Raw genomic sequence first — 26,256 nt, forward strand, 5'->3', positions numbered from 1 at the left:
GGAGGCGGCGGCTGCCGGCGCTCGCCCTCCTCCTTCCTCCATCCCTGCATCCCTCCCTCGCCATGCAGAGCCCCCCCTGAGCCCCCAGCGCCCGGGGGACCCACCATCCCCAGGGTGCCCAGCAGCGCTCCCGCCACCCCGCCGGGGCCTTCAGCATCTGCTTCCTTCCTTCCTTCCTTCCTCCTCCTCCGCCTCCTCCTCCTCCCTCCCTTCCCCAACCCCCCGCAGCCACCACCCTCCCTCCCTCCTTCCCCAGGGCCTGCCTGGCATGGAGGTGCTGGCCACGGGGAGCCGGATGCTTCCCGCGGGCTGCATCGCTCCTGCCCCGCATCCCTGTGGCTGCATCCCTCCTGCCCCGCATCCCTCCGCCCCGGCACATCCCTGAGCCTCTCGGCAGCCGCCTCCTTTGTGCAGCGGAGCTGCTGTGCGGGCTCCGTGTCCCCCCACCCCCAACCCCGCAGCCCCCCGGCTCGGGGGTGGCCGGCGGGCGAGCGGGAGAGATGCTGCCCTCGCCGGAGGAGCCCAGCGCGGGAGGTCGGCGGCCAGAAGCAGGTAATGGGGTGAAACGGGATGGTTTGGAGCGGGGATGCCGCGCTGGGAGGTGGCGGTTCATCCCCAGGATGCTCCTCACCCAGGGCCCCCGGCAGCGGGGGGACGCAGCGGGGACAAAGCCGCTGGCAGGAGGGTGAGGGGGGGACCCGCCGCTCCCCGCTTCGGGGGTTTTGGGGGGGGATAAACGCGCCCCGGATTTTCACACCCACCTCCCCCTGAGCCCCCCGTGCCTCATCCCCGGCCGCTCTCGCCCACCAGGGTGCTCCCACCCTGCTCCTTCCCATCCCTCCGGAGAGCCGGGGATGGACGTGGATCGGCAGCACCCACCGCCCGGGCATCATCCTCCACCCCGGCACCATCCTCCGCCGCCACCCCTTTTCTCCATCCCCCCCCTTCCCTCTTTAACCAGGCAGTGGAGCTGCCTGCTGGAATATAGATATATATTTTTGGGGGGGGGTGGGGGGAGGGAGGGTGGGCAGGAAAAATGTTAAACAATGCGAAGAAAGGCTCCATGATGAATCGCAGGTAGCTGCGCCGGAGGAGCCCGGGGATGCTGCAATCCCCCGGCGCTCGGGAGCGTTTCCCGGCTCTCCGGATGCGTCGGGGGCTTTATTAGCGTGGCCGCCGTAGTAATGACTCCACTAATAATTTCCTTAAATCCCGCTCGTTGCCAGGGAGATGGGAGGGAAAGGGAGGTTTTGCGGTCACGGCGAGACCTGCCCGGGAGAAGGGACCGGGCGATATGCGCCTCCCGATCCACCTGGGCCGGATCCTGCCTCGGTTTAAAGGCTGGAAAATACGGGATGGGGGTGGTTGGGTACTCCAGGAGCCGCGGGCAGGGATCCAGGCCTGAGATCCCGGGGCCACGATGCTGTGGTTTCATCCCTGCGGTGGAAAAGAGCTTTCTCATCCCACCGGAGTTGCCGGACGTGCTTTGTGCTCGCCCGGGGGTTTAGCGTGCAGGGAGGTGTTTTTTGACGACCCCAAACAGCTCCAGAAACCCTCCCAGCTCATCTTGGGTTTTGCTGTGGGGTTTTTTCTTAATGGATTTCTCGCCTTTACCGATTTTTTTTTCCCTTAAAAAATGGTTTCCCAACCTCGTGGCCTGGTTGTGCCCCCCCCCGAGGGGGATGCTGAGCTACAGGGGATGTTGCCCTGGGGAGCAGCACGGATGGAGGGTTCCGTGGCAGATCGGTGCTCACCAACTGGTGGTTATGGGATGCAGGAGGGCTCAGAGGGGTTTTTAAGGTGGTGGGAAGAGCCCTTTGGGGGATATTGCAACGGGATGAGCAAGGGATGCTCCCAGCCAGGGGTGCCCTCGGAGTTTTGGGGTGAAAGCTTCGCAGTTTTCACTGTTGAGGTAAAAATGAATGAAAAAATGAAAACATTGTGCCCTGATTTGTGCCTGTGCCTCCCAGGCTGGATTTTTTCCTGTCTTATCCCATTTCAAAAGGATGGGGATTTCTGCCCCTGGTGTCTTGGAGGATTTTGGGAGTGAGGGGTAAAGCAGGTCCCACAGGGACCCTCACTTGCCCAGGGATGGGAAGCCACCATGTCCTTCCTCTGCATCAGTCAGTGTGGGGGTTCCATGGATTGCTGAGAATGCTTGGAGATAAATCCTGTTGTGAGGTTGCATGGGTGGATCCAGTAGGATTGGGTGGAGAAGGTGGATCCCAGCAGCCCAGTGTCGGACACAGGGATGACCCTGGGGCTCAGAGACCTCTGATACTGCAGGGGGTCACTGTGTGGTTGGGCAGGAAAGCTCATGGATCACCTCTACCACCTCCTGTGGCAAACTCAGGGTGGATGGAGGGAGATTTCCCACGGGTTGTCCACCTTCCTGGTGGCTGCACTCCTCCGGAATGCTTGTAAACCTTCCCGATGGCTGTGCACCTTTCCGAGGGGTGGGGGACCTTCCCAAGGGTTATGGATCCTCCCAAGGGTTCACAGAATCATTTAGGTTGGAAAGGAGCTCTGAGATCATTGGGTCCAAAGGCTGTGGAACTTCCCAAGAGTTGTGGAGTTTCCCAAAAGTCGTGGAGCTTCACAAAGGTTGTGAGACTCCCCAAGGTTTGTGGAGCTTCCCAAGAGTTGTGGTACTTCCCAGAGACTGTGGGTCTTCAAAAGTGTTGTGGAGCTTTCTAAAAGTTGTGATTCTTATCAAGGTTTGTGGAGCTTCCCAAGGTTTGTAGAACCTCCCAAGGGTTGTGGATCTTCCCAAAGGTTTGCAGAACTTCCCAAGGGTTGTGGATCTTCCCAAAGGTTATGGATTTTCCCAAAAGTTGTGGAGCTTCCCAAAGGTTGTGGGTCTTCCAAAGATTTGCGGAATTTCCCAAGGGTTGCGGATTTTCCCAAGGATTGTGCAGCTTCCCAAAGGTTGTGGAGCTTCCCAAGGGTTGTGGGTCTTCCCGAAGGTTGTGGGTCTTCCCAAAGGTTGAGAAGCTTCCCAAAGGTTGAGAAGCTTCTCAAAGGTTTTGAGTCTTCCCAAGGTTTCTGGAACTTCCCAAGGCTTTTGGAGCTTCCCAAGGTTTTTGGAGCTTCCCAAGGTTTTTGGAGCCTCCCAAAGGTTGAGGGTCTTCCTGAAGGTTGAGAAGCTTCCCAAAGGTTGTGAAGCTTCCCAAAGGTTGAGAAGCTTCCCAAAGGTTGTGAAGCTTCCCAAAGGTTTTGAGTCTTCCCAAGGTTTTTGGAGCTTCCCAAGGATTGTGAAGCTTCCCGAAAGTTGTGTGTCTTCCCAAGGGAGAGTGGGAGGAACATGAGAGGGTGGGCTGGAGGCAGAGAGGGCCCCAAGAAGAATGACCAAGGAGGGACCTTTGGGGACCCCCCAACCCCGTATCACCACCACCCCCATCTCTTCCAGCGCCCGTCACCGGCCGATGCTGACACCCCTTCCCTGCGAATCCCCGGATCCCACACCTCCACCCCAGAGCCCTTCCCCAGCCATGCCCCAGCGGAGCCGCCGCCACCCCAGCTCCGGGGGCTCCGGATCGCGCCCCGCGCCGCCCGCGTCCCTGCGTGCCGCGCCATGAGCGCCGGGGCGCCGCGCTGAGGGATGGCCTCGCTGGACCTGCCCTACCGGTGCCCGCGCTGCGGGGAGCACAAGCGCTTCCGCAGCCTGTCCTCGCTGCGGGCGCACCTGGAGTACAACCACACCTATGAGACCCTCTACGTCCTCTCCAAGACCAACAGCATCTGCGATGCCGCCGTCTTCCCCCTGGCCGCCGACGGGGCGCTGCTGGCGCCGGCGGCGCGCCGGGACTACTTCGAGAGCACCTCCTTCCAGGGCAAGGACCAGCGCTTCTCCTGCGACCTGGTGCCCGCCGAGGAGCTGGAGCCGGCGCCGTCCTCCTCGCCCTCGCCCCGCTACGTCCACGAGATCGAGATCCCGCTGACGGAGATCTTCGCCCGCGGCAAGGCCGTGGCGCCGGCGCCGGCGCCGCCGGCCGCGATGGACGCGGCCTACGAGGAGGGGCTGGCGCGGCTGAAGATCCGCGCCTTCGAGAAGCTGGAGGTGGACAAGCGGCTGGAGAAGCTGACGGAGGAGGTGGAGCAGAAGATCGCCTCGCAGGTGGGCCGGCTCCAGGTGGAGCTGGACCGCAAGAGCTCGGAGCTGGAGAAGGCCAAGCAGGAGAGCCTGCGGCTGAGCCGGGAGAAGCAGGAGCTGGAGGACCGGGCGTCGGAGCTGTCGCGCCAGGTGGATGTCAGCGTGGAGATGTTGGCCTCCCTCAAGCAGGACCTGGTGCAGAAGGAGCAGGAGCTCACCCGCAAGCAACAGTGAGTCCTTTATCCCCCCACTTCCCGGCTGCAGGGTGGGGGGAAATCAGTCTCTGGTGGTGAATCCCAGGGAAATTGTGGATGTCCCATCCCTGGAGGTGCTCAAGGCCAGGCTGGGTGCAGCTCTGAGCAACCTGGTGTAGTGGAAGGTGTCCCTGCCCATAGAACAAGCTGGTCTTTAAGGTCCTTTCCAACCCAAACCATTCCATGATTCTGTGAGTGTTGAGGAGCCCAACACCATCACCAAGCCCTCAGACCGAGTGCTCAGGCACAGTTCCCTTGGCAGTGCCCATCAGCATCATCCCTCATCGGGTGTTGCATCTTCTCCCACGTGGTCAGTGTCCACAGCCCCCCCACAAGTGAGTCTAGCCTGGATTACATCTTGCCAGACCTTGTCCCAGAGCCACCAGTGCTGCCAGGACATGGCCAGGCTGGAGATCAGAGAATCATGGAATGATCTGGGTTGGAAGGGACCTTAAATCCCCTGCCATGGGCAGGGACACCTCCCACTAGATGCACGTGGCCACCCTGCTGTCCTGCCAAGGGATGTGGTGGGGGCCATGGTGCTGCAGCCCATCTCTAGTCCCAAAGGATGTCCCCCCAAACCCGGAGCTGGCTCATCCCCTCTGGCTCCACAGCCAAGTTATCCATCCCTATCCAACCTGAGCATCCCACTGACCCGTCCCATGGTCTCATAAACATGAGAGGGGCCACCTTGGCTGTGCCAAAATCAGGGGGTTTCTCCCAGAAGGAGGGTGGGACAGCCCAAGCACCTTCACCTCCATTTGCTGGTAGGACCATGGCCCTGCCATCCTCATTTTCATCCCATATCCCCCACTCAACACCCCTTTCCCACCCCAACACTGCTCCCAGTTTTCCCTCCAGCCAAGCATTGGGTCATTTTGTTGCCCCAGCAAACTAAATCAGGAGTTTCTTGTCAAATCCCAAGGCCACCACAGGGTCCAGAAAGTCAGTGAGTAGCAGGTTAGTGAGGGGCAGTCATGGCTGTGCTGGGCTGGGAGCACTGGTAGGATCCCTCAAGGATTTGTCTTCATCCTCACCATCCTCAGCACGTTTGTTAATGATTTTGACTCCAAAATAATGACTGTGGCTCAGGAAGAGGGTTCACAGGACATGGTGGTGGTGGGGATGGTCTGGGGTGAGGATGGGATGGTGTTGGGGCTGGATAAGGACACTACCTCTTGGTTTGGGGGCATGTGGTGGGTTTAGGGGGCTGCCATCAGCTGCCTCTTGGGTGTTGTCCAGGGACATTTTAGGGATATGTGGTGATGGAATGAGGGACACCATTCCTGCTGGAGACATGCAGATGGTAAACAGAGGATGACCAATGGGTCAAATGTGTCTTGGTCAGTCCATGGTGGAGCCTGGACATTGTTGCCACCTAAAAACCTGGGTTTATGCCCCAAAACAACTTCCTGAATCTCCCTTTCTTTAGATAAACCCTCCTGCCCCTCCACTGTCCCCATCAGTCCCCAAACTCCTCCACCCACCCATAGGGACAAAATCCCTTTCCAGGTTGCAGGGAGAGCATGGGAAGAGCTGATGGCCAGAGATGCTTTTCCCCTAGACGTGGAGAAGTCATCAGAAACCATTTTCAGTGCCAAAAACATCGTGGGGACACTTCCCAGCCCTGTCAGCTCCCAAACATCACGGAGCCGTTGTCCCCACGGGAGCCTTTTTACTCCCGGGCTCCATTTGCTTTGCCAGGGGTGTTTTTCCACCCAGTCCATGGGAATGAGAGAGGAGCAGGCGATAATCATCAGCATCACCTTACACCTGCTGCCCAGTGCCCCATTTGCCTTCCAAATCTCCGGAGGCCCCTCTCTGGGAGCCTTCCCAAGGCATCAACAGGAGCTCCAAGGCTCAGCCTGCAGTTGGCAGGTTGAGGAGGGGGGATTAAATGATGATTAATTGGTAATTAAATGGTAATTAATGGCCAGCAATGGGAATTGTGTTGCTAAGGGCTGTCCCTTCCTTTTTCTTTGGGCTTCTGAGTAGGCTGGTGCGCCCAGGTTTTTGTGGTCAGGGGTGCAGGGTTGGGTGAGTTGTCAGGTGTCCAAAGTCAGGGTTCTGTGGTCAGGTGGGTGTCCAGGGCTGGGTGTGATGGTTGGGTGTGTGGTCAGGTTTCCCTGGTCAGGTTTCTGTGGTCAGGTGGGTATCCAGGGCTGGGTATGATGGTCAGGTGTCCATGGTCAGGTGTCCAAGGTCAGGATTCTGTGGTCAGATGGGTGTTCAGGGTTGGGTGTGATGGTCAGGTGTGCACGGTCAGGTGTCCAGGGTCAGGTGTGTGTGGTCAGATGGGTGACCAGGGCTGGGTGTGATGGTTGGGTGTGTGGTCAGGTTTCCGTGGTCAGGTTTCTGTGGTCAGGTGGGTGTTCAGGGCTGGGTGTGGTGGTCAGGTGTGCAAGGTCAGGATTCTGTGGTCAGATGGGTGTCCAGGGCTGGGTGTGATGGTTGGGTGTGTGGTCAGGGGTCCAAAGTCAGGGTTCTGTGGTCAGGTGGGTGTCCAGGGCTGGGTATGATGGTTGGGTGTGTGGTCAGATTTCTGTGGTCAGGTGAGTGTTCATGGCTGGGTGTGTGGTCAGGTGTGCACGGTCAGGTGTCCAAGGTCAGGGTTCTGTGGTCAGGTGTGCACAGTCAGGCACCCAAGGTTCAGGTGTGTGTGGTCAGATGTGCCCGAGACAGATGTGCCAAGCTGTGTTTGTGTTTGTTTGTCTGTGTTTGTGCCCCTTCTGGGGCTCCTGCTGCTGAGGGAAAGTGTGAGGTGGTTGTGCCCGTGTGTGTGTGTGTACACCAAGGGCACCATCAACCACAGAGGTGTGTTTGGTGCCAGGGTTGTGTGTGACCAGCTGTACCTGTGCCTGGGGGGGTGTGTGCCCATGGAATGGTTTGGGTTGAAGGGACCTTAAAGATCATCCAGTTCCACCCCCTGCCATGGACAGGGACACCTTCCACTAGACCAGATTGCTCCAACCTGGCCTTGGACACTTCCAGGGATCCAGGGGCAGCCACAGCTTCTCTGGGCAACCTGTGCCAGGGCTTCCCCACCCTCTGTGTGTCTGTGCCCATGCTGGGGTGTACATTGGGTCTGTGTTTCTCTGGTGTGTGTGGTGCCCTCGTGGGCATGCAGGACAGCTCTGGGTGTGTGTCCCTGGGTGTGTGCTCACAGGGCATCTCCATCTGCAGGGCTGGGGTGGCCACAGCTGCCCACTGGTGTGTTGTGTCTGCCTGTAATTCCATGTGTTTTTGGGAAGTGGATGAGGCCAGTGGACATTTGTGCCTGGACACACGTGTGTGTGGGTGGATGTGTGGGTGGGGTGGGTGGGATGGAGCCAGCTGGGGTGGCTGAGCTGCTGCCCCCCAGAGCTGGCCACATTTTGGGGTGAAACCAGCCCATCTGCAGGCTCAGAGAACCTGCTAATTATTGTGTTAATGAGGGAGCCAGGGCTCTGCAGCCACTGGGCTTAAGGGGGTACAGGGCTGAGGGGGTTTAGGGAAGTCAGGCTGCTCCTAAGGTCTTTCCTAAGTCTGCCCCAGAAGAAGCAGGATACCACCTCCATCCTCCTCCATCATCCCACTGCACCATCATCCTCTTCCTCCCTCTGCTCCATCAAGCTCAGGAGCCTGACTCTAGTCCTGGAGCTGCTGGGGATGTCACCTCCTCCCTAAAACAAGGTGGCAACATCCACCCTGCACTGTGGGAGCATCCCTTGGTCCCTGCTCTGCCCCAAACCACCCCAGGAGCCACTTGGGCTGGCACAGACCCAGACCAGGCTGATGACGGAACAACCTGGATGCGCACGAGCATCCTTGACCCCCAGCCCAGCTCCCCAGGGATGGGTGGGGCAGGATTGGGGTGTCACCCGCCGGTCCCTCCGTGCAGGGAGGTGCTGCAGATCGACCAGTTCCTGAAGGAGACGGCGGCACGCGAGGCCAACGCCAAGGTCCGGCTCCAGCACTTCATCGAGGAGCTGCTGGACCGGGCGGATCGGGCGGAGAAGCAGCTCCAGATCATCAGCAGCAGCTGTGGGACCACCCCAAACGGCAGCCTGGGGCGCTGCGGGACCCCCGGGGCCAAGGCCATCTGCCGACCGGTACCTCCGCGGGCACAGGCACGGGCAGCAGGCGGCACTGGGAACGCACCCACGGGGCTCCTCTGGGGGCTGCCAAGGGCTGAATGGGGAGGTGTAGGGACCCCCTTCTCATCCCCGTGGGGAAGTGGATAATTCTGGGTGGGGGGATCCCAAAGATCCCAAAGGGAAGATGCTTCTCAGTGGGTCTGCGTTTCCGTGGCGATGTCGGAGATGCTCTTCCGCATCCCGCTGGGTGTGGGGCCTCACCCCACAACGCAGCTGGCACTGGGTGGGTTTTTGGGGTCATCTCTTTGGGGTGCACCACCTGCACGTTGGGGTTTGCCACGTTGGCTCCTCTTGTCCCATCTCCCTGCAGAGAGACCGGCACCCAGGGCCGTGCGTGGCCGTGCACGGTGCGTACGGCGTGTCCAACCAGCGCTCCTCCTCCAGCACCGGGTGAGTCCCCAGCCCTGCTGCCTCTCCGGGACTTTCACGGGACACAGGCTTCCGTTTGCACGTTGCTTTGTGCCTTTAAATTGGGATTTAAACACCTCGGTGCTGAAAACTCTTAATGTAAGGGATGTCTTTGCGCGCGCGTTGGTAACAACGCGAAATTTCCACGCAGCACCTATTCCAGGGGCAAGGATCCTAGGAGAGAAGGCGAGGGGAGGTGACGTTCAGTGTCTTCCAAATGTTCATTAACCGCTGCTAAGCTTGGTGTAATTTTGAAAAATAAAAATTGATGCCAGTGAGCGCATCGAGGGAATTTTGCAATTCCGAGAACCGATCGGTGGGTTTATTCCAGCGATGGGAAAGCAGGATATATGACAGGGAATACAACACGGGAAATAGGTTGCGAACCCCGGGGCTGATGGGAAAGGGATGCCCATCCCAGAGAGACCTGAGGTCGGGCGTCCCTGTCCAACCCCCCCCCTCAGGGCCTCGAGCCGGGCCAAGGCCGTGTCGCAGAGCTCGGGGTGCTACGACAGCGACAGCGCGGAGCCGTGTCCCACCGACGACACGGCCGACGGGCATCCCTACGCGGCGCGGGACGGATCCCGCGGCTCAGGGCTGCGCCGCCAGGCCATCCAGAACTGGCACCGCCGGCCCTACCGCAACAGCACCGAGGGGGAGGAGGGCGACGTCTCCGACGTGGGATCCCGCACCACCGAGTCGGAGGCCGAGGGCTGGGAGCCGGACGCGCCCGGATCCGCCGCGTCCCGGCCCACCGGGAGCTGCCGGCTGACGGGTGAGGCCGCAAGTTCTCCTGGTGGGGTGGTGGGATGCTCCAGCCCCGGAGCTGCGGCTCATGGGTTCAGCCAACAGTTTTACTTTAAAATGTATATTTAGGGTTCTTTAACACCTCAAGAAAGCATCAAGAGAATAAGCCACGGGCTTGTTCCCAAGGGGTTTCTTTGTTAATTTAGGGGAGAAAATAAGGGAACTTGGCCAAAGTTCAAAAAGGGCACCCCACAAGCTGGACAAAAATGTTCCACTACAACATCAACCCAGCACAGACTGATCCACAACACTTGAGTCAAAATCCAACCCCTCCAGCTCCCAAAGCCACCCAGAGCATCAGGAAAGGGGTAGGGAAAGAGGGAGCAAGAAGAGAGAAGGAGGAAGAGGGAGAGACAGATCCTGGAGCTGCCACTGGGACCTTGTAGACCAGTCACACATCCAGATGGCAGGGCCACATGGCCCTGTTTGATCTGCTCTGGGCCCTCTGGCCAGGAGGGATCTGTGGCCCACTGGCCACCCTGGGCTTCAAGGACAGGGTGAGGGGCAGTGACCTCACTGTCCCTGCCAGTCTGGGCTGGGTGAGGGGCTGCAGGAGCTGTGGGGTGTTATAGGGCAGTGTCCTCACTGTCCCCATATGAGCTGTGGGGTGTTCTAGGGCAGTGTCCTCACTGTCCCCATATGCTGTGGGGTGCTATAGGGCAGTGTCCCCACTGTCCCAGTCTGAGCTGGGTCAGAGGCTGCAGGAGCTGTGTTGTGTTATAGTTTTCCCGGGCTGTTTGTGACTGGAAGCTACTCCAGGGCTGCCCCATGTGGGCTCCAGAGGCTGCCATGAGGGACACGACCCCACCCCACCTCCGTGAGGTTGCATCCATCCCTTTCCCCTCCACACACACACAGACACTCCCCACAAGGTGGTTCTGACCCAAAAATCACTGATTTTTTTTCTCAGAGAAGGGTTCAGGTGAGGCTGAATCCTGTCTTAGCCTCGGGCTGTGTCAACGGTTTGAATTTAAGGAATTATAGAGGTGTGATTAAACCACTTTGTCCCACAGGTTTTGATGATGGCAAAAGGATATATTTATACAAAACGAGTTATTTATTATGACAAACGAACAGAACAAATGAGCAGACAAAAGATCTTAACCAGAATTATTTACTAAGCAGTGCAAAAGCTAAAAACCCACCAGTAGGGTATAATATGGCATAAAGCAGTGCAGTGCACTGTATCAAAGCAGTTATTTCAAGCAATCGTATCAAAACCAGCAAAAACATTAATTAGAGATTGATATAACTCACAGAGGGCAGAAGGTGGAGGATGAGGAGGTTGGGAGTTGGGGGACAGGGGTCGAGGTTCCCTTACCTGCTGTTCTCTGTGTCCCCCAGTGGCCACTGACGCCGGGTGTCCCCCGGCCAGGCCCGAGGGGGCCGGGGGCAAGGTGTGCCGGCTGGAGAGGGGCAGCCCAGGGCACTCCAGCGAGGTGATCAGCCCCGAGATCCTCAAGATGAGGGCGGCTCTCTTCTGCATCTTCACCTACCTGGACACCAGGACCCTGCTGCGGGCGGCCGAGGTGTGCAAGGACTGGAAGTTCGTGGCCCGGCACCCGGCCGTGTGGACACGGGTGCTGCTGGAGAACGCCAGGGTGTCCTCCAAGGTACCGGGGGTGGGGATGGGGGTGGCATTGCCCAGGGTGAGACCTTCCTTCCAGGGAGGTGAAGGTGTGCCAGCACCTCGTTGGTGGTCAACCGTGTGTGGGTGGTCGTGGCTCTGTGGTCATGGGGGGACACAGATGGGCACTTGCACTGGCACTGGGTGTGTTGTGCATTCACCTGTGAATGCTCCAGGGCAGGAGCTCACGTGTTTCCATGTGTTCCTGTGGTCACACCCATGATTTTGTTGCCCACACTCTTGCACAACCTCTTGTGTGTGCACAGACCTGCCCGAGGACAGCCGGGGGTGGGTGGTGGGGGACGTGCTGAGGGTGCCCACCTTGGTGATGAGCACCCCTGTCCCCCCAGTTCCTGGCCATGCTGTCCCAGTGGTGCACCCAGATGCACTCCCTCACCCTCCAAAACCTCAAGCCACGCCAGCGAGGGAAGAAGGAGAGTAAGGAGGACTACATGAGGAGCACACGGTGAGTCCCTGCAGCCTGGTCACCCTCTTCCCACAGCCAGAGCTGCTGGTCCTTGGGGATGATGAGGATGCTCCATGAACCCTCCCCTGACACAACTCCAGGCCATTCCCTGGGTGCTGTCCCTGGTCCCCCCAGAGCAGAGCTCAGGGCCTGCCCCTCCTCTGACCCTCCCCAGGCAATTGGAACTGCAGTGGAGTCTCCCCTCAGTCTCCTCTTCTGCAGCTGAACACACCAAGTGCCCTCAGCCCAGAGGGTAGTTGGGCACTGCCCAGGCTCCCCAGGGCAGTGGGCACAGCCCCAAGGCTGCCAGAGCGTCAGGAGGGTTTGGATGATCCTCTGGGCACAGACTGGGACTCTTGGGGCTGGGCCTGTGCAGGGCTGAGGATTGGGCTGGCTAGTCCTTGGGGGTCCCTTCCAGCTCAGCACATTCTGTGATCCTGTGATCCCATTTCCACTGGTTCCTGCTGTGGGTTTCGGGCATCCCAGAGCCACGGGATGGCCATGGGGAACATGAGCATGGCCTCCCATGCCTGACCCTACCTCCATCCCTGGCAGGGGCTGCCTGGAGGCTGGTCTGGAGTCCCTGCTGAAGGCCACGGGCAGCAACCTGCTCATCCTGCGCATCTCACACTGCCCCAACGTGCTGACGGACCGCTCGCTCTGGCTGGCCAGCTGCTACTGCCGGGCCCTGCAGGCTGTCACCTACCGGTAAGGACGGCCACCGACACCCCCCTGCTTGGCCACAGGGCTGGGGGAAATCTGGAAACATCCGTGGGATGTGCTGCAGCTCTGCTGATGCCGATCCCTATTCCCTACTCCAATGCCATCCAGAGGTGTGAAGGACCCACCTCTCCACGTCCCCAGCCCAGCAGCAGCCTCAGTGTCCCCCAGCTGTCCTTTCAACTCTCATCCTCTTCTGGCGTGTTTTCTCTTCCAGCTCCATTCCCAGCATCCTGTTACCATCTCATCCCAGCTGGAGGAGTGACCAGGGTTTTGGTAGGGGGACACTGCTTTGTGTTATAGAAGGGTGAGGAAGAGGTGCTCAGTGAGGTCCCACCTGACTGTCACCCCCCTGGTGAAGGCTTCTAATGGGGAGAAGAGGATCAGGGTCCCTCTCTCCTGGGAGAGAGGAATAGCTCTGCCATGGGATAGCTAAGATCCAGCTTGGAGGTCTTGCCCAAGGTCAAGGACACAAGGCTCTGGTGTAGGACATGGAGGAGGTCACACATCCTGGAGGAGATCACTGACCTCTCCTTGGTCTTAGCCACTTTCCAAAGAGGTTCTGCCTACTGTGGAGACAGGATTTACCTTCCCTACACACTCCAGGAGGATGATCCTTGCTCTCACTGCACCCTACAGGCAACCACTTCAGCCTTGGAATCCATTTCCCCTGTAGCTGATGTGTGTTCTCACCCAGCCCAGGATGGAGAACCCTTCAGGTGGGAAAGCACATCCAGCCACTCTGGTCTGGATCGTGTGAGCTCAGACATGGCTCTGGCCAGGGGATCCCACCCCATGAGGCAGCTCAGAGCTGCTGGGTTTGACCCAAAGCCTCCTCCAAGGGTAGCAGAGCAGGTCCAAGTGCTCCTGGCACGTCTCTAACCTGTGACTCTGACTCATGCTCTAATTAACCTGCTGCTCTTGGCAACCTTCTCCAGTGGAGACGCGTGAAGCGCTCGAGATAACACCCCTCGCTTATTTTTAGGCCTGCCTGCAGTTTTGAAGTAGGTCATTTGGAGTTAGGAAGCACAGCCCTGGCCTCCAGGAGACATCCTGGTGTGGTGGAACAGCCAGGGGCCTCTGTTTGGGCTGGTGGCATCAGGATGGTGCTCTCTGATGTCTCTCCTTGGCACTGGGAGCATCAGCAGAAGCTCCTCCGAGCCAACGTGGCTCCACCCCGACTCGTGGTACACCCACACCTCCACCAACCCCTGCACGAGTACAGCAGCACCTCATGAGGTTTTGATACCTCCAAAAACACCAGGGAGGAGCCCACAGCAAACACCTGCAGTGGCATTTGGCCAAGAGCTGGGACAGAGGCCAAGGAGCAGCCACTGCCAGCAGCCAGAACGTCCTTCCCACCTCCTGGCACCTTCCCCATCCCCAAGTGAAACCATCCCAGTGGGACCTGCAGGGATGTTCTATCTGCTCTTCGAGGGTACCTGGCCTGGCAGTCTCAGCCAAGCACTTGTGTCACCTTTGCCTCTGGAAGATGCCCGTTCAACCTCCCCTTCAACCTTCACCCCCCCTCCAGCCTCGCCTCATCCTCCTCCTCGCCTTCAGCCTCGCCTTCTCCCGTTGTTCTTGACGTTGCACATCCATAGGCACAATTCCAGGCAGGAATGCCTTCAGCCTTCCGACACGGGCGGTGTGGGGTCTGTCTGGTCTGTGGGCAGGTCGTGGGTTATGAACAGTGACCAGGTTTGCACCTCCAGGTGGTCCAGGGAGCAGCACAGAGGCTGCACATTCAGCCCCCGGGGCGGCATCGCTGCCAGTGGGGCCACCACGTGTCCTCTGTGTTGTTCCAGGAGCTCCACGGACCCCGTGGGCCATGAGGTCATCTGGGCCCTTGGGGCAGGTTGCAGGGATATCATCTCCCTCCAGGTCGCACCTCTGCATCCGTGGTAAGAATCGTGGAATCGTGGGATGGTTTGGGTTGGAAGGGACCTTAAAGATCATCCGGTGCCACGGGCAGGGCCACCTTCCACTAGCCCAGGTTGCTCCAAGCCCTGTTCAGTCTGACCTTGGACACTTCCAGGGATGGAATTGTGTTAGGTGGAGGCTGAGTGAGATGGGCTGGAAAGAAACTGGGTGCCAGATTTGCTTTGGGAGGGTCTGCATGGGATGAGCAGCAATCCTGGAGGCAAGTTTGGGAGACCAGGAGCTCAGCCCCATCCCTCCCTGTGAAGGCTGGGAGCTGTTGGGTGCAGACACCTCCCTGCTGAGCCAGGGATGTTTCCATGGAGGCTGCTCACTCCAGAGATGAAAGGGAAGCCGTGATGGCTCTGGTTGGTGACACTGAACATCAAACGCTTGTCTGAGCTCCTCCGTGCTCACGTAAGAGCAGCCCTGAAGGGCCGGGGTGTTGTTGAAAGGGTGTCACTGCTTGGGGAGACAAGTCTCACTTTTGGAAAAGCATTTTGGGGGTGTGAAGATGCTGGTGGATCTCCACCCCACAGGGTCTGGGTGCTCAGGAGCTCGTGGCTTGCACAGCAGGTCGCTCACATCCGTGCCACGGGAATGTCCCCAGGGCATTTCTTCTTGTCTGGGAGGTCTGTTGGGATGTCACATCCCCGTCAGCCCGGATCGAGGAGCACAGAGGGGATGTCACTTAGCAGGAGGAGCTGGATGTCAGGTCCTGGTGGCTTGTGTCTTCCCTGGGGGAAGCAACACATGGCACGTCAGCTTCTCCACCTGAGCCAGAGCTCCAGGCTCCTGCTGCCAGTTGGATCTGTGCAGGAAACAATTCAGAGCCTGGTTCAGGTCTCTGAAGGGAGAGTCATGGAATCATGGAATGGTGTGGGTTGGAGGGGAACCCCCTGTCATGGGCAGGGACACCTTCCCCTAACCCAGGTTGCTCCAAGCCCTGTCCATCCTGGCCTTGGACACTTCCAGGGATGGGGTACCCACAAATTCCCGGGTATGATGGAGGGTTTGGGGCACTGGGCTGCCCTGTCCTGGTAGCAGCACAGCCCGGGGTGATTGCTGGTGTGGAGACACCCCCTTAGAGCGTGACCACCACAGCGCTGGTGGGGTGGGCGATGCCCCAATCCCACACCACTTCCAGGAGCGCTCGTGGAGAGAGGGCTGAGCTTTCCTGGCAGCCGTGCCCAGCTGTTTCTCCTCCCTCTCCTCTCCCCAGCCAGCAGCCCACACGTTTCAGCAACCGCTGCCTGCAGATGATCGGGCGGTGCTGGCCCCACCTGCGGGCTCTGGGCGTCGGAGGCGCCGGCTGCGGCGTCCAGGGACTGGCATCCTTAGGTAGGCACCTCTCCGGGGATCAATTGGGTTGGAAAAGACCTCTGAGGTCACCGAGTCCAACCCGTGACCCAACACCACCATGTCACCCATCCCACGGCACCGAGTGCCACGTCCGACTTTTCCCTGAATGCCTCCAAGAAATGGAGACTCCACCACCTCCCTAAGCACCACTCTCTCCTTCTCCACTGGTGGGACAAGGAGAAGGGCACCTTGCAGATCCCCTTGGGGATCTCAGCAGAGATCCACGTCCGTGGGCCGAGGTCCGTGGGTGCACCCCACCACCCCTTGCTGCCACCCACCCCTTTTGCCATCTGCTGCCCTCGTCCCTTCCCCGTGGGACGCTGACAGCGGGTGCTCTGTCCCTCCAGCCCGGAACTGCATGAGGCTCCAGGTTCTGGAGCTGGACCACGTGGCCGAGATCAACCAGGAGGTGGCAGCCGAGGTGTGTCGGGAGGGGCTGAAGGGGCTGGAGATGCTGGTGCTGACGTCCACCCCGGTCACCCCCAAAGCCCTGCTGCACTTCAACAGTGAGTAGCAATGCCAGGGGGCATCACCCATTCACCATAAGGCCACCAGATATCCAGGTCCGTGGAGCAGATCCTTCCTTCCAGCCCCACCCACAGGAACCTGTTGGCACTGGGAGGAGCTGGGAGCTCCGGGTGGAAGGTCCTTGAGAGGGGATCCAACATCCCCCTGCCAAGGATGGGCCGAGGAGAGCTGATCTTGCCTTGGACCATAGAGAGGATGGAGATGCTCCCTCCGTGCTCCCCACAATGCAATCCAGACCTCAGTGTCTGTGACACACCTGAGGTTCACCCCAGTGTGTTTGAGTTTGGGGTCACACCACTTGCCCAAAGCCTTTTCCTGGGACAGGAGGTCCACAGCCATCAGCAAGGTCTGTCCTGGTGGCCATGGCTCATGTGACTGTGGTGGGACTTGCTGGGAATTCACCCCTCTGGATGGAAGAGCAAGGGTTTCCCAAGGAAATGGCAGGATGCTGATTTGGGGACAGGACAATCAGAGACCATCTCGTAGCCCAGTGTTGGTCTTGGCCACCACGAGCAGGTCTCCTCCAGCTCCAGGGTGAGGTTTCCCCACATGCACAAGGCCTTGAGGAGCACAGGGTGGGTTGTGGGGTCTGTGCTGGCCGTGGGGAAGTCGTTTGCCCCCCAAGTATGGAGAATCCAGGTGGTATCTCTGCCCCTCAGGTGTGTGCCGGAACCTCAAGTCCATCGTGGTGCAGGTGGGAATCGTGGACTATTTCAAGGAGCCCCACAGCCCTGAAGCCAAGAAGATGTTTGAAGAAATGGTGAACAAACTCCAGGTAAAGGGTCCCAGTCCCAGGTAACACAAGTGTCACCAGAGCCATGGCAAGGATTTGAGGTGTTTTCCCCCTCTCCCTCACCCCGTTTCCTTCCCATGGCAGGGATTGTTCCTTCCTCTCCCTTCCTTGCCTGGTGTCCTTCCCACGGCAAGGATTTGAGAAATTCCCCCCTCTTTGTCCCTCTCCCCATGTCCTTCCCATGGCAGGGATTTGAAATGTTCCTCCCTCTCTCTCCCTCTCCCCACGTCCTTCCCATGGCAAGGATTTGAGATGTTCCCCCCCTCTCTTTTCCTGTCCCCATGTCCTTCCATGGCAGGGATTTGAGATGTTCCCCACTCTCCTTCCATTTCCCTGTGTCTTTCCATGGCAGAGATTTGAGATGTTCCCCCTTCTTCCTCCCTCACCTCATATCCTTCCTGTGGCAGGGATTCTCCTCTCCCTCTATTTCCCTGTGTCCTTCCCAGGGCAAGGATTTCAGATGTTTCCTCCTCTCCCTCGCCCCACGTCCTTCCATGGCAGGGATTTCAGATGTTCCCTCTTCTTCCTCCCTTGCCCTGTGTCCTTCCAATGGCAGGGATTCCCCTTTCCCTCCTTTTGCCTGTGTTGTCCCCATGGCAGGGATTTGAGATGTTCTTCCCTTTCTCTCCCTCACCCCATGTCCTTCTTTTAGCAGGGATTTGAGATGTTCCCCCCTTTCCCTCCCTTTCCCTGTGTCCTTCCCATGGCAAGGATTTGAGATATTCCCACCTCTCCCTCACCCTTTGCCCTTCCCATGGCAGGGATTCCCCTTTCCCTCCCTTTACCCCTGTCTTTCCCATGGCAAGGATTTGAGATGATCCCACCTCTCCCTCACTCTTTGTCCTTCCCATGGCAGGGATTCCCCTTTTCTTCCCTTTCCCTGTATCCTTCCCATGGCAAGGGTTTGAGATATTCCCACCTCTCCTTCACCCTTTGTCCTTCCCATGGCAAGGATTTGAGATGCTCCCACCTCTCCTTCACCCTTTGTCCTTCCCATGGCAAGGGTTTGATATATTCCCACCTCTCCCTCACCCTTTGTCCTTCCCATGGCAGGGATTCCCCTTTCCCTCCCTTTCCCTGTGTCTTTCCCATGGCAGGGATTTGAGATATTCCCACCTCTCCCTCACTCTTTGTCCTTCCCATGGCAGGGATTCCCCTTTTCTTCCCTTTCCCTGTGTCCTTCCCATGGCAGGGATTTGATATATTCCCACCTCTCCCTCACCCTTTGTCCTTCCCATGGCAGGGATTCCCCTTTCCCTCCCTTTCCCTGTGTCCTTCCTATGGCAAGGATTTCAGATATTTCCACCTCTCCCTCCCTCACCCCATGGAGCACCAGGAATGCTGGATCCCCCCTCTAATCCCACTCCCCGCTCCTCTTCCAGGCCCTGAGGAAAAGACCCGGCTTCTCCAAGATTTTACACATCAAAGTGGAAGGAGGCTGTTAGACCTTCAGGGAAGCACAAAGCACATTCCCTCCTCTGCCTGGCGGCGCCCGGAGGCCCCGTGAAAACCAAACCCACCGCCCGGCGCTCGCCCGCGGCCGGACCCGGCGCGCGGACCCGGATCCGCCGGCTCGTGCACAAGGAAAACCCGAAACTCTCGCAGGCCTTAGTGACTGGCAGCCGGAGCTCATCCCAGGGCCGGCTCGAGGGCGAGAAGGTGCTACTTCAGGACAATTTTTTTTGGCTGCCCCAGGAGACAGGGCGACGCTCCTTCCCGGGAGGGGAAGAAGGCTCGGAAACCCCCGCGGCCGCTCGTTGCCAAGGATCCGTGTTTGGGGAAATGTCTTTTTCTTCGGGCTCTGTTTCTTGGAGGGGTTGGGGTTTTTTGACCATCTGAGGATCTCCCAGCCCATCCCATGGGCTCCTTGTCCTCTCTGTGGAGTGGGAGAGGTGGGGTGGGAAGGGGCTGTTCCTCCAGAGGGAAGGACACCCAGCGTTCCTGTGGGGTCTCCGTTTCATTTGTTGGACAGAGGGGCTCCCAAACCTGGGCAAACGCTGCCCAGAGACCAGCAGCTCCCACAGCACAAGCCCGGGGGGCAGAGCTGCATCTCGAGGGGCTGCAGGAGCCAGAGGACACCAGGAGAGATGGTCGCTCTTCCAGAGGTCTCCAGCCTCGCTTCCTCTCCACCAAAACCTTCCTGCCAAGGCAATAAACCATCTCCAAAATCCTCGTCCACCAGGAAACACGGGTCACGCTCCGGTCCCCACCATCCACCGCCCGTTCAGGCTCTGCCTGGAGCAAGTTTTCCCACGTGGAGAGAAGGACTGGAATGGGACGCTCGTGTTTGCCATCTCACCGCCTTCCCGAGCAGCCTGAAGGAGAAACCCTGGGCAAATTATCCCGAAATCCAAAGCTGCTGGTGAAAGCACCACCCAACAGCCTCTGCTTGACCCTTATCCGTGGCCACGGCTGGTTTTTTTAACTCTGCTTTTTCCTTCCCGGGTGTCTCCAAGGAGGTCGTCATCCTCAAAATACCCTTTTTTTTCCACAGGAAAAAGCTTTGGAAAGGCATCCAGCAGGGCCAGGCATCTCCATGCTCCACCCTGAGGATAAAGTACCAGGAGGTGCCCACGGAACTGGGGACACCCATCACAGCACTGCCAGCAGTGGGGACACACCGGCCTTAACCACAGCCCCTGGTCATCCCAATCCCCAGCCAGGTGCCCTTGGATCGGGCTGAGCGGAGAGAATCTGACTGGGAAAAGCAGATTTTTGGGGTTTTTCCTCTGATTTGGACCAGTGTTGGAGGTTTTGGTGCCTGTTGGCCAGCGTGGCTGCAAAGACACAGCCCTTCCCAGGGCACCTCCCCTTCCCAGGCTTCCCAGGGTGAGGGGCTGACAGGGAACATCCCTCCGGGAGGGAGGAGGCTGCAGATCCATCTGGGACCACATTCCTCGCCCATGGCAGAGCTCAGCCAGGGCTGCCAGCATGACAACAGTCCGTGGGGATCCTGAGAGACAACAACATCAATCCCAAATCGCTGAAGCCAGTGGGGGGCTGGAGGCACCTCCCGGGTCTCCAACCCCACCTCAGGAGAGCCTTCATCCCCCCTTCATCCCACCCACGCCGTCTCCTGAAACAGGGTAAGGGATTTTTGGCCATAAACCCCGTTTGAAGCACCTCTGCTCCCCCCCTCCAACTGCAGCTTTTCCAGGAGAAGGCTGCTCCCTGTCTGCACAAAATGTGGGAGCCCCCCAAAAAATGCCTGCGAGAAACTCCCGCCATATCCCCATGGATGAGCTTCCTGGCACCGGGATCAGCTCCCTGCCGTGGCTTTACCTCCACCTGGGGAAGACTGGGACACAAATTCCAGGGGCAAGAGGAGCAAGGGATGCCCCGACCAGCAAAAAAAAAAAAAACAACCACCCAGCAAAGCTACAACCACCCGGGGAACATCCAGCCCTTATCCCAGGAACGTGTCCCAGTAGAGCTGTCAGAGACTTGGGAAATTCCCTTAAAAAAAAAACCCAAACAACAACAACAACAAAAAAAACAAAGTAAGTATTTATTTCTATAAAGAAGGAAAAAAAAAAAAAAGAGATTTTAAAGGAAAATTATATACTCAGCATGTTTATACACTCTATGCTTAAAGACTATCGTGGTGGAGAGTCGTGTCCGAAGACTGAAGGCGGCTGCTCCGGGTTTGCCCCAGGTTTTTGTGACCCTCTCCCAGCTCCTCGGGGCTGTTGGGAAGGCAAAGGTGATGGAAAAAAGGGGGAGATGTTTGAGGATTCTTGGAGAAGAAACCTTCTGTGCCCGCCAGTGGTGTCAGTGGCCGTGTCTGTGGTGGTGTTGGAGCCACTGGGGTTTGGAATTCATGGCAGGACACTCCCACTGGAATTTGGTGCTTCGAAGTGTCACCGAGACCAGAGCGAACCATCGGCCTCCCCTCGGGGCATTCCCGAAAAATCCAACTCGGCAAAAGCCACGTTTCCACAGAAATCCTCTGATGACACAAGGCCTTGAGCAGGTTCAAGGATTAGAAGATGGGAAGTGGGGGGGTTCTCCCCGTTTTCCTTGGGCTTGAACGGATCCCTCCCTCCTCCTCTTGGGATGGAGGTGGGTGAGGGCAAGGACACAGGTGGTAATGAGGGCCCAGCCCTCCTGGTGGCTCCTAATTGCCCAGGTTGTTAATGAGCTCATTAACAGCTCTGTATTTCTTCCACTGAAATGTCATATTGATCCTTTCCCTGCTGCTTTCCCTCCCCATCCCGCTGTTTTCCCCCTCCCCAAACCCCCATCCCTATGGGATGCTCGTGGATTCACAGCCCGGGTCACGGAGTTTCAACCCCATTTCCTCTGGAAATGGATGGAAAACACACAGAAATACCAAATTCCCCGGGAAAAGCCTTGAAATCAGGCAGTGTATCCAGGAGCTCAGCCCCATTCCAGATCCTAGAGAAGCCCCAGAGGGGCTCTGCGATGACAATCTCCAGTAAAATCCATGGATCCGGGGTGAGAATTGGGATCACAGCGATGGCCAGAGCTGGCAGGGGCTGGATGGATGATGGTTCCAGAGCTGGATCCTGCAGATCCAGTTCTCGGGAGATTTATTCCTTTTCTAAGGAGTTTTCCCAAAGTTTCCCCGTGGCTGACATTCCCAGCATTCCCTATTGCTTGAATTTGGGTGCTGGTCAGGGATTTCAAGAGGAACAACATCACCAAAGCCAGCTCAGGGGCCAAATTTATCCCAAATCCATGTTTTTCTTGGTTGGGTTTTGCTTGTTATCCATCCATCCAAGCCCCCAGGAGCTGTGGGAATGCTCCAGGGACCAGCTGCCTCCTCCTGCCTTATCCCTGTGCCCCCAGTTTGGGATGTCAGGGCTCGAGGAAAATGGGAACTCCAGGGTTAGCTCTGTCCAAGGAGGATTTTAATCTTTATCCCACTTTTTTATGCCATGTGTCCCAGTGCCAGCTGCCAGCAGGGGCACAGCTTGCATGGATCCTCCAAAACACTCTGAATTTAGGGAAAATAGAACAAAAAAACCACAGGAAAAGCGTTGCTGAAGCTCAGCCTCTCGTTTTGGGGGAAGGAAAAATGCAGGCTGGGATGGAGCAAAAGCATTTGGGAATTGGGAAGTGGGAAAATGCTTTAAAAGGGGGGAAAACAAAGCAGGGAGCAGGGAGATTTTAGGAACTGGAGATGGTTATTTGTAAGGTGGTGACGGACCTTCCTCACCCGTGGGAGGCAAAATAATCCCCCCCCCCGCCGAGGGTGGGAGAACTGAGGAAAGGAGAGGAGGGAAAGCTGCCCAAAAAGCAGGGAAAATTATGGGATTTTTCTGATCCAGCCTCGGGATTGAGCCCCGTGGAGGGGTAACGAGGCAGGTTGGGGCCGGGGACAAGTGGGTGCAATGGTGTGGGGTGGCTTTTGCTTCGAGATAATCAGAGGAGATAATCAGTGCAGGGAAAGAGAGATCCCCAAACACAGGGATTTGGGATCCCTTTCCCTGAAGAGCCCTCGTTTGCTCCGCCAGTGGGTTCCGAGGGGCCCCTGTACAGCGACCTCCCCCCTCCCCAAAGGTAGCCAGTTGCCTCCCAAGTTATTTTTTTAAACTCTCTATAAATTTAGGTCTATTTTAGTCTCTTCGCAGCGATGTGCCAGTGTCTGGAGAACCAAACAGCCCCCCCCCTTTTTATTTTTGTTTTTTTTTCCTCTTATCCCCGTGGTCCCTCGATGCTAAACCGGGTCCTGGGTGTGAATCCACCAGAGGATGTTGTCCTGGAGGAGGGGGAGTGGTGGGATCAGGGTGCACCGGAGGATCCAGGTGGGTTTGGTGGGAAGCAGGGTCCGACTCCGGCCAGGAGACCGTGGTTTTTTAGCACTTTGGTTGGAACTATCACCTGTAGACGCACTTTGATGTTGTTGCTTTGAAACTTTGGCGAGTGTAAACAATGTGTATTTAAGGAATTAACAAAAAAAACCCCAAAAAAACAAAAAACAATTCCCCCCCCCCCCCCCCCCCCCCCCCCAAAAAAAAAAAAAGAAGTGTGTAAAGAGCTATTTTATGATTCAGTGTTGAATAAAGACTCTGGAGATTGAGGTGGGGTTTCACTCTCCCAGGGGCCAAACTGAAGCCAGACCAGCAGCAAACCAGTGAGACCAGTTGCTGTCTGGGGCTTACTGGGAGCATCCTCATACCTCCCTCTCCCTGCAGGTCCATGCTCTCCATTGGTCCGGCTCCATAGGGCACCGGGACAAAGTGGGATACTGGGGGAGCACTGGGAGGGTAGGAAAACACTGGCACAGCTTTCCCAGAGAAGCTGTGGCTGCTCCATCCCTGGGAATGTCCCAGACCAGGCTGGACAGGGCTTGGAGCAACCTGTGGAACATGTCCCTGCCCATGGAATGAGATGGTCTTTAAGGTCCCTTCCAACCCAGACCATGCTGTGGTTCTATGGAATTCCTTCCACTGCCCTCCCTTAACACTTCCAACCCACCAGTTCCAGGTCTCCCTGTATTCCCTCAAGAGGATTTTCCTTCCAGAGACAGCCCAAACACCTGGACCCATCCCTGAAGCACCCACACATTCCCTCCCCACAGACCCAGAGCTGTCACCTCCCTGAACCTCCTTCCATGAAGCCAAGGGCAAGACGTAAATGCCAATAAAAATGTCACTGAGCAGCATCAGAGAGCTGCAAGAGAAAGAATCCACCCTGGAAGCACTCCTGGGATGTGCTCAGAGTCTGTCCTGCTTCCCAGCACAGCACCTGCTTGGCAAGGGGGCAAAACCAACTTTGAAAGGTTTATTTTTAACCTCTAAACACGACCCACCACCGAGCGGAACAAAGCAGAGAACAGCCCAGTTTGCCACCGAGACAAGTTCATCCTTTTATTGTGTTGGAGAGCCCGGGGTCCAAACCCCTCCCCAGCAGGAAGAAAAACAAAAAATAAACCAGTATAAATAGGAGCAAAGCCCGTCCTCGGCGCGCCGGGAGAGGGAAGGCCATTCCCGAGCGGAATGCCCAGGCGAGCCCGAGGGGATCAGTGCTGTGCGGGGAACGTTTGGGGCAGGGCAGCCCACAGGGGGCCGTGGCTGCCAGGGCCAAGACGTGACTCTAATTAACACAACATCCACGAGCCCTCCAAGCGACCATCTGCCGACGAGAGCCCGTTAATTAACGCGGGGGTTAATTAACGCGGGGGTTAACCATCGGAGTCGCCGCGTCGTCGCCGGGAGCACCGGGGTTCTCAGTGGTTGTGGGGGCGGCCCCGGCCGCGGCCACGGCCCCCCGGGGCGGCGTCCACGGTGGAGCGGGGGTTCTTGATGGTCTCGTCCACGGACACGATGAGACAGGCGGCCTCGGAGGCGGCGGTGAGCGCGTTGATGCGCACCACGGCCGGCTCCCACACGCACGCCTCGAAGTTGTCCGCGATGTCCTCGTTGTTCACGTCCACCCCGTACCACATCCCGCCCTGAGGGGACACAGCGGGGACACGGCGGCTCAGTCACACGGCTGGCCGGGAGTTTTGGGGTGGAAGGGAAGACGGGGAAACGTTCGGGGAACTCGCTGGGGGAAGGAGGGTGTTTGAGGGGAACACAAATCCCAACCACCGCGTCCTTGTTTTTGGTAGTGCCTGTGCCCAGTCTCTGTTGGGATTCTCCACAGAGCTCTCTCTGCATTCCCCCTTTATTAGGGTTCCTTTGGCAAACAGCACCCGGTGTTGTCCTTCAGTTAACTGGAATTCCCAGGACTTCCTGTGAACTCCACGTTTTGATTCACACACTCCAAGGCCGAAACACTCCCTTTTGACTCTGTAACTGAGTGCAGGTGCTGGTGGCTTAACTTGTTCCCAACAGTGCCAGCATTGCCTCATAAAATAGAAGCCTCGTTTCATTTTAGGATCACAGAATCAGGTTGGAAAAGACCTCTGAGATCAGGGTCCAACCTAAGACCCAACAACACCGTGTCAACCAGACCATGGCACCGAGTGCCTCATCACCACCACGCCAACTGGACCATCCCCATCCAGGCTTTCCTTGAGCAGGGATGGTGACTTTCCTGAAGTAGTCACCAGGAATGGTGACTCCACCACCTCCGTGGTCAGCCCATTCCATGAAGATCTAAAGCCTCACAGGACTGATTCCCACTCCACTGCTGCCTCACTCCCCAGCCCACAGCCCCAGGTTTTGCACCCCCTCATTTCAGGGCACTCCTGCTAATCCCACCATCAGGAGCAGGATGGAACGTGGTGGGAGTGACCAAGGGGCAACTTCCAAACACCAGGATTAGGATCTCCACAAGATCAGCAACTGGGACCTGCAGCTTGCAGCTCCTCAGCCAACTTCCACTGATTCCTTTAATGTTTAACACAGCAGCTCCCTCCTGACAAATGATGCATTTTCAAGGAGAAAATCAGGACTCCCAGCTCCGGGAGTCACCCAACAGCTGGGATCAAAGGGAAGACAGATCCTTTCCTTTTGTAGCAACGTGTGCCGAGCCCGCACTTGATCTGGGAACAAACACGGCGTTTAATCAAAGAGGACAAGTCTAACACAGGCTCAGCTGAGTTACACCGGATCCGACAGCTCCAGGAGGAAAACATCAGGGAGAAAGGGATCCCACCCACCCCTGGCTGTGCCCTGGGCTCCCAGGTGGCCCTACCTGTGCGTGCTTGGCTCGGAGCTTGTTCAGGATGTTGGTGGCATCAAAGCCAGCGTTGTCGCAGAGCTGGCGGGGAATGATCTCGAGGGCTTTGGCGTAAGCACCGATCAGCAGCTGCTGCTTCCCTGGAATGGTCCTGGAATAGTCCCGGAGGTACTTGGAAAGCTCCATCTCTATCGCGCCACCGCCGGCGACGACCGAGTCGTTCTGAAGGGAAAAGGGAAACACTCTCATTCCAAGGAGGGGGAGAGCTGGAAAGGCTCTGTGCCAGGGCAGTGCCAGCCCATGGGAATCCATAGTCCGGGCTGCTGCCATCCCTGGGATTGCCTGGCAGCACTGTTGGGAGCTTCAGGAACACACTAAGAACCTCCAGGGGCAGCTACCAGCAGCTCATCCCAGCTGTGCACGGGATAAAGGGGGATTTTGGGAGGGATGGCAGCTCACAGCCCACCCAAGCCAGGAAACCCACTTCCCTCACTTCCATGCCTCGAGCCCACTTCCCTCACTTCCATACCTCGAGCCCACTTCCCTC

The 26,256-nt window shown here is 57.8% G+C and overlaps 2 protein-coding genes across 5 annotated transcripts in view; one reads left to right on the forward strand and one right to left on the reverse strand.

Annotated features, from left to right (window-relative positions):
- On the forward strand, window positions 1–23,110 carry FBXO41 (F-box protein 41). 3 transcript variants are annotated; one of them, XR_003530473.1, is made up of 14 exons: window positions 1–552; window positions 3,410–4,323; window positions 8,228–8,456; window positions 8,794–8,873; window positions 9,356–9,666; window positions 11,043–11,311; window positions 11,676–11,791; window positions 12,347–12,499; window positions 14,320–14,415; window positions 15,654–15,772; window positions 16,141–16,299; window positions 16,981–17,096; window positions 18,497–18,628; window positions 18,659–23,110. XR_003530473.1 is itself a non-coding variant. In XM_027660490.1 (13 exons), exons 2-13 carry the CDS (start codon window positions 3,602–3,604, stop codon window positions 18,557–18,559), a joined length of 2,433 nt encoding a protein of 810 aa, XP_027516291.1. In that variant the 5' UTR covers window positions 1–552; window positions 3,410–3,601; the 3' UTR covers window positions 18,560–23,110. The 3 variants fall into 3 exon arrangements, 2 of the variants coding, with proteins under 2 accessions (XP_027516291.1, XP_027516293.1); XM_027660490.1 differs by having other exon boundaries at window positions 18,497–23,110; XM_027660492.1 differs by having other exon boundaries at window positions 8,228–8,438; window positions 18,497–23,110.
- Window positions 23,111–23,924: 814 nt separating this feature from the next.
- Window positions 23,925–26,256, reverse strand: part of CCT7 (chaperonin containing TCP1 subunit 7) — a 15,106-nt gene continuing 12,774 nt past the window's right edge. For both annotated transcript variants that reach the window (XM_027660494.1, XM_027660493.1), the window contains 2 exons: window positions 25,725–25,931; window positions 23,925–24,534 (listed from right to left, as the gene is read on the reverse strand). In XM_027660494.1, the coding sequence (XP_027516295.1) occupies window positions 24,310–24,534; window positions 25,725–25,931 (432 nt within the window). In that variant the 3' untranslated portion in view covers window positions 23,925–24,309. The remainder of the gene's footprint in view (window positions 24,535–25,724; window positions 25,932–26,256) is intronic.

This window comes from Corapipo altera, unplaced genomic scaffold (genome assembly GCF_003945725.1).
Source record: "Corapipo altera isolate COAL_440 unplaced genomic scaffold, ASM394572v1 295, whole genome shotgun sequence".
Classification (NCBI taxonomy): Eukaryota; Metazoa; Chordata; class Aves; order Passeriformes; family Pipridae; genus Corapipo; species Corapipo altera.

Bases quoted from the DNA above. Each gene is read 5' to 3' on its own strand.
- FBXO41 (XM_027660490.1), top strand. From the start codon at position 3,602: ATGGCCTCGCTGGACCTGCCCTACCGGTGCCCGCGCTGCGGGGAGCAC. The intron at 4,324-8,227 runs GTGAGTCCTTTA...CCCTCCGTGCAG, and splicing joins GAGCTCACCCGCAAGCAACA to GGAGGTGCTGCAGATCGACC. The intron at 14,416-15,653 runs GTAAGAATCGTG...TCCTCTCCCCAG, and splicing joins GTCGCACCTCTGCATCCGTG to CCAGCAGCCCACACGTTTCA.